Raw genomic sequence first — 7,660 nt, 5'->3', positions numbered from 1 at the left:
GTAATCACAGTTTATCTGGGTTCTCACTTATTATCCTGTAAGATCTAATATGATTTTATGATGTATTTAATATTTCATCAAGCTTTTATTTAGTTGTGTTCATCAAGAGACTTGATTAAAATTACCAAGCGTACCATTGGTAGAACAGAAGCCTCAAAGATTAATTGTGTGTGTGTACACAGGCAACAGCCAGCATGAAGTGTCTTCACCTAATTTGATCCTTTGCTCAGATGTTACCTTCTCAGCAAGGTCTACACTGATATGTCAGTCTCCTTTACTCTGCTTTGCTTTTTTTTCTCCATTGCACTCACTGACTTCTAATAGTCTTATTTCTTTTGTTATCTGTTTCCTCTGCTAGAACATTAATTTCAGGAAGGCAGACACCTTTGTTTATCACTTACATTTCCAATAGCCTACACAATACAAGGCATATTAGAAGCGCCCAGTATAATTTTAGAATGAATGAAATGATTAATGCCCTGTGATGATTAATTTTATGTCAACATGAAAAGGCTATGGTGCCTAGTTGTTTGGACTAACTCTAGACTGGGTGTTGCTATGAAGATATTCATATGTGATTAACATTTGATCAATTGACCTTAAACTAAGCAGATTACCCGTCATAATGTGGATGTGCTTCATCCAATCCGTTGAAAGCCTAAGAGCAAACTATGGTTCCCTGCTGAAGAAGGATTCAGATTCAATCCTATCAAGAGATATTGCTGGAATTTCCAGCCTCTTACATGTCGTGTGGATTTTGGACTTCCTAGCCAGCCTGATCCTGTGAGCCAATTTCTCAAAATCAATCTCTCTCTGGTGGTGCAGTGGTTAAGCACTCAGCTACAAACCAAAAGATTGGCAATTCGATCTCACCAGCCACTCGGCAGGAGAAAGATGTGGCAGTCCACTTCCATAAAGATTACAGCATTGGAAACTCTATGGGGCAGTTTAGTCAAAGTCAACTAGACCGCAAAGAGGTTATTTACATGTATTCCAGAATATATATATGTCCCTGGATTGTGCAAGGAGTTTGCTTTCGGCTACTAACCTAAAGGTCAACAGTTCTAACCCACCCAACAGTGCTGTGGAACAAAGACCTGGCAATCAACTTCCATAAAGATTACACCCAAGAAAACCATATGGAACAGTTCTAATCTATAACACATGGCATCACCAAGAGTTTCAATAGATTGACAGCAACAGGTTTAGCTTCCATAATCATGTGAGCCAATTCTTATGTATAAATCCCTCTCTTAGGTCAGCTGTGTTCACCATGAGAGTTGCTTAAAGTGACCAACCCTGCATTGCTGGAACAGAGGGATCAAAAAGCTGTTCTCCTTTTTCACCTTCTGTTGGTTCGGTTTCACTAGAGAAACCTGAATAAGACATGCTGTGTTTCTGTTTGCAGAAAGATGCAATTTGTGTCTGAATCCTTACGTGGGGACAGGAAACAGAAATAAATGTAGCAGTTATCAGCATATAGAGGTGAATTTAGCCTGTCCAGAGGGGCAGTCCCTATTTCAGCTGAGAAACAGTCCAGTCCCCTGGTGTTTTATGAGCAGGATGTGGGCCTGATCATAAATTCCTCCCAGAGTTTCTGCCTCACAGACTCAATGTCATCCAGCTTGCCGGATTCTCCTGGAAATCCTTTTTTGCTTTTACTCTGCTCATTTCTTGATGAGTTTGGGAACCCTATTTATTCCCTCAGAGGAAGTCATCTCTTCGGATCTGATTCAGCTATTCACAGGTTAGTTAAGGTGGTCTCATCCTCTTGGACTGTGGACCCCTTATATCCAAGGCCAGAGTCAGAACTGAGAAATACAGGCTGGATTTTTAAGAGTCCATTGAGACCAACACCAGCAGATAAGCCTTCTCCAAGCACCATGTGTTTAGCAATTTTATTGTCTGTGTCCACTCTGTTATTTCCCCGGCGAAGGTACTCAGTCAAGGCAAAGGTAGGATTATCAGGCTCATCTCAGCATAATCTGCTGTTGAAAATGAACACAGCCTTAAAGGTTTCGGGTACAATAACCTTGACTTAGGACATAGAATTTCTTTTGAAAAGTTATATATGAATAAAATGTAAAAAGGATTTTCAGCAGATTAATATTTTCTTCATGTGGACCAATTTGTGATTCTTAATTCTAAATTTAATTTAATTTATTTAAGTTACCTCACTATTGTCTCTGACTTACTGTCTGAAGATCCACCCCCACATATACTATCAAGGCTCATACTGTCTAATTATATACAGACATACTTTGCCCATAATAACCAAATTTCTTTTAATATTACATTTACGGTATGTTAATGCATCGCACCCTGTAAAATAAGAGATTTTGTCAAGAAAATACTTTTCTACCAGGCTGCTTCCTGAGAGCAGCCTTAATCTCATTATTCCTGAGACTGTAGATGAGAGGGTTCAACATTGGGATCACCACCATGTAAAACACAGATACCACCTTGTTCTGGTCAGTAGAGTAGGTGGACTTGGGCATCACGTAAATGAATGTAGTGGTCCCATAGAACAGAGTGACTGCAGTGAGGTGGGAGGTGCAGGTGGAGAAGGCCTTGTGGCGGCCCTCAGTGGAGTGCATCTTCATGATGGTGATGAGGATGTAGACATAGGAGACAGCTATGACAATCACTGTGACCACAATAATGAAGCCAACAGAATATGAGGCGACCACTGCAGGGATACTGACATCAGAACAGGAAAGTTCGACTAAAGGAGCAAAATCACAGAAAAAATGATTGACTCGATTTGGTCCACAAAAGAATAAAGAAAAGAAGGAAATGGTAAAGGAGGAAGCATTGAGAAAAGCACCTACATAAACCACAGAGAATAACTGATCACAGACTTGTGTGGACAATTTTGTTGAATAAAGCAGTGGGTTGCAGATTGCTACAAAGCGATCATAGGCCATGGCAGCCAGAAGAAAGCACTCAACTGTCCCGAAGAAAGCAGCTGATCCAAGTTGCATGGCACATCCAAGATAGGAGATTGTATTTGTCTCCAACAGGAAGTTTACAAGCATACTGGGTGTGACAGAGGATGAATAGCCTATGTCAGTCAAAGCCAAGTGGCTCAGGAAAAAATACATAGGACAATGGAGCTGAGGAGAGATTCTGATAAGGATGATTGTGCTGAGATTGCCAGATATGGTCACCGGATAGATGCATGGGATGACCATGAAGAGTACGACCCGAAGGGTAGGATCTTCTGTTAAGCCCAATAAAATGAACCCTGTCACTGCAGTGTGGTTCCCATCCACCAGGGAATCCATGAGACAGTGTAGCTGGTGTCAAAATAGATCTGTGATAAAAAACTTGGATTAAAGAAGTTATCAATTTCTTGGCTCCATTTTCATTAAAACACATATGGAAAGTCATAAATAAAGATATCCTTCATGTGTCATTGTGTATTAATATGGAATGATAAATATATATTTGTCTTTACATGTCGATATGCACTTACACATGTGTGTGTATATATATATGTATATACAATATGTGTTGAGAAAAACACCAGTAAATTCAGCATGTAGTTTTCCTTTTTGTATTAAAATTTTCGAAAAATGCATTTAAAGTGGTTTTAAAGCTAAAGAATTAGAAAAAAGAAACTGATCAGAATAATCAAAGGGAATGGTGAGTATAATACCAAGAAAAATAAAGGTTTTTTAATGAAAACTTGGGGAAAAGCTATCATTTGTTACAAGCTTAGTAAATGATAATAATGTGGCTAAGAATTACATATAGGTGTTTATATATATATATATATATATATATAGTATATGTAATATCTGAAACCAAAACAACCCCGCTGCTATTGAGTTGATTCAGACTCATAGTGGCCCTGTAAGACAGAGTAGAACTGCCCCATGCGGTTTTCAAGGAGCAGGTGGTGGATTTGAACTGCCAACCTCTTGGGTAGCAGCTGTAGCTCTTAACCACCGCACCACCATACATAGTTCCATTTTATTTTTTATACAATAACAGTAAGTGCTCTCCTTATTTTGTAGATGAGGAAATCAGGTCAAAGAGATTGTGTAGCTTGCACAAGGTTGCACACCAAGTGTGAAGTCAAAATGTGAATGCCACAAGTCTGACCTTTTTTTAGTAACTATAAATGCAGTTAAATAATAATAATACCTCAGAGTCCAATACACTTGCCAATAGGTGGATATTAGATTATCCTTTAAGTTTTTTGATAGCTAATGTATAAGAGACAAGACTACTTAGTTACATATATTACAGTGTCTGTGGGTCACTATGGAGCCCTGGTGGTGTAGTGGTTAAGAGCTAGGCTGCTATCCAAAGGTTGGCAGTTCAAATCCACCAGCTGCTTCTCGGTAACCCTATGGGGCAGTTCTACTCTGTCCTGTAGGGTCACTATGAGTCAGAATTGACTCAATGGCAATGGGTTTGATTTTTGGTTTATTGGTTAAATAAGATTACCTAAAAAGAATAGAAACGCAATTGCTTCTGATAATAGTACCAGAAGTAAATTTCTAATTAAGGATGAATGGAGTCACCTTTTGCTAATTTATTAAATTTGTGAACATTTGTAATTAAAATATTACTGTTTTATCAAGTACAGGTAGCCCCCGGTTTTAACGGGTTTCCATTCTGAGAAACCCTGTGTAAATCGGTTGTGGCAAGTCAAATACTGCATTTTTCTTTTTTTTTAATTTTCTTAGTCTGCTATACAGCAGTATTTTGAACAGTAAATCATAACATTGAACATCTTTGAGTGAGCATTTGAGAATGAGAACATCAGCAAATTATGCCCTGCACCACTGTATAAAGTACACATTACTAAAGGTAAGATATAACAAAAACAGACAGTCCTAAGTGTGGTTCATCCCTAACTCATGACTCGCGGACTACCTCTAGTTTGAAATATCAATCTAATTACTATGCAAAACACTGTATGACTGATAATCAGGATATTAGTAAAGTATATTCAAGCAAATAAAATCATTTCCTACTCTAATAATGTTTTCTAACTGGAACACTGTAGACTAAAACTATGTTGGTTTTAACATAATACATATATGCTTTGGTCCACTAGAATACTGTAGACTAAAACTATGTTGGTTTTAACATAATACATATATGCTTTGGTCCATGATATGTTCTGTGAAATAGGGTGTTAGGTGATTTGGACGTTATGCTAACACCATATTAAAAACCTTATGGGAGCGACTGTTTGGTTAGCAGCCGCAGCACTTAACCACTGAGACACCAAGGTTTCCACACATGATTCTGTAAATTCTCAAGTGGTCAGTTTATTCTTTTGTTTGTCCATAGCTGTTCATGCATAGTTCTATAACTTTCGTATAATAATTATTGAGGAGTATAATGTAAATTGTCTTAGGGTCTCTATGAGTTGCAATCAACTCGACAGGAACTGGTTTGGATTTGGTTTTATAACTAAATATTAGTTCAAAGTTTACTTTTCTATTTCTGATTAAGGGACACTCAGTGCTAAACTTCAGATATAAAAAGGTAAACTTAGCTTTATTCATTCTGTGTGGTTCATTGATAAACATTATTTACTGATATTTACAAGTCATTAAGTACCTTGGGGAACATGAGGTAGAACTTTATGTAAAGTTAAATTTTAAATAGGAAGAATTTGTAACACATGTACATTAATTACTATAGTAAAAGCTAGAAAATGTACCTCTTGAAAATTGTATAGATAGAGAGCTAAAGTATAAAAAGAGGCTTGGAGAAATTCCAGACAAGAAATAGTCTTTTACTCACTGTCAAGGCCTCAACATGTTACCTCCTGAGGAGCAATTTACAGTATAGGCAGGATAGTCCTGGGAAACAGGTGTTGTCAATCTGAAGACAAAAACCTAATCCTAATTCTCTTGCTAATCCTAATTTTTGAAACTCTTATCTCCCTCCCTGAGGAATGAGTGAAGTAGGGTTTTCCTCCCACAAAATAAAAACCAACATTCATTCAGAGCTTATTTAGTGCAGAGAACTCTGCTTAACGTTTTACATAAGCTGAATCCTCACAAGTACAAGAATTTCGTGAGGTTACCTACTTTTATTTTCCTTATTTTTCACATGAGAAAATGGAGAATGAGGAGTTTAAGCAACTTGTGCTAATGGGTGAAATACAATTGTTCTTGATATTAATACAACACAGGAATTTCAAATTAGGGAATAATCACCTTTTGTAAATGTATTAAGTATTTGTTCTTAAAAATTAACTAATATTAATTAAATTAGTTAAATATGAACTAATTTTGATTAAATATTATTGTTTTATGAAGGAGTGTGAAATATCATTCTAATCACCATACAAAACACCATATGATTAACACTCAAGATATAATTAAAGTGTAATTATCCAAACAAATGAAATCATTTTCTACTGTTACAATGTTTTCTAATTGGAGTATTGTAGAATGAAATATTATTTCTGGCACAGTATAGAGCTGAATAAAGTATAGCCTCACAAGAAGTTTAGCCAGGATCACCCAGCTAGTGGCCAGGTTGACCCTCATATACAAATTTTTTGGCTCGTTTTCCTGGGCTTTGTCCATTATGTCTTGTTAACTGTGATCCTAGAGCACTCAGACTCGTAAAAAAAAAAGAAAGCTTTCTGCAAAGATATTTAAAATAATAAATCCTGAAAGAATCTAGAAACTACTGAATTCATTAGCGTTGTGGCTGAATGTCATGTGTAGATAGTGTTAAAGATTCTCTGAGTTTCTGGACTTATGGGTGGATAAATAAAGAGTCGGGGTAATTTGAATTAAGCTAATTTTTCACACTAACCTGACTGGAAACTTAAGTGAGTTCAAGGTTACTTGCTAGCTGACTGCTTGATTACATCTGCCAAGTTACCCACATATGGCCTATAAGTATAGACACAATCTTAGCAAAGTGTGCTCAGATGGTAAATTATAATCAACACATCAGATTGCCTTAGACATGCCGAACTCTTACCTCTTGAAATAACGCATTCATCTTTCATCAATAAATCCAAAGTTATTGTATTTATATAGCAACCATGCTATCTTTCTATCATGGTTTGCCTTTGGGAAAAAATCTCTGAAGATTGAAATGCAAACTCAAAAGCATCGAAGATCATCACATTTTCCAGTGGAAACTGAACACTTCAAATCACACATACACGACTAGTCTCAAGGGTTCTGTCAATTCTCAAGTGGCCAGTTTATTTATTTATTTTTGTTTCTATGTAGGTGTTGGTGCACTTTTTTGGCAATTATTGGGGTATAATAAGATAAATTTCTCATAACTAAATATTAGTATTTAATTTACTTTGATATTTCACCTTAAGGAATACTAAAGTTCATATATAAAAGGTAATGTTATCTTCATTCATTCAGTTTGTTCATTTTGTAAGTATTTGGTAGCGAGAGTAAGTCTGTTCTATACCTAGGGAATATGAGGTAGAACACCGTGTAAAGTTGAATGTTTAATAACAAAATTATTTAAGATACGTACATATTTTTTCCAGCAAAAGTTATAAAATACCTTAAAAGTTGTACAGATGGAGAACTATGAAGTAAAAAAGTTATACATGATTTCCAAATAAGACAGTCTTTCACACTGCATGCCTCAAAGGGATGACTACTGGTTTGTGGATTATGAGACTAGGGAGATGATGGTA

General features: G+C 36.4%; 1 protein-coding gene across 1 annotated transcript; it reads right to left on the bottom strand.

The window, feature by feature from the left end:
- Positions 1 to 1,609: 1,609 nt before the first annotated feature.
- LOC100673677 (olfactory receptor 5P76-like) lies at positions 1,610 to 3,287 on the bottom strand. The gene has a single exon (XM_064289199.1). The coding sequence runs from the start codon at positions 3,285 to 3,287 to the stop codon at positions 2,343 to 2,345; it is 945 nt and encodes a 314-aa protein (XP_064145269.1). The 3' UTR covers positions 1,610 to 2,342.
- Positions 3,288 to 7,660: the final 4,373 nt, after the last annotated feature.

This window comes from Loxodonta africana, chromosome 7 (genome assembly GCF_030014295.1).
Source record: "Loxodonta africana isolate mLoxAfr1 chromosome 7, mLoxAfr1.hap2, whole genome shotgun sequence".
Lineage (NCBI taxonomy): Eukaryota > Metazoa > Chordata > Mammalia > Proboscidea > Elephantidae > Loxodonta > Loxodonta africana.
This window is presented reverse-complemented; position numbering and strand designations above follow the sequence as displayed.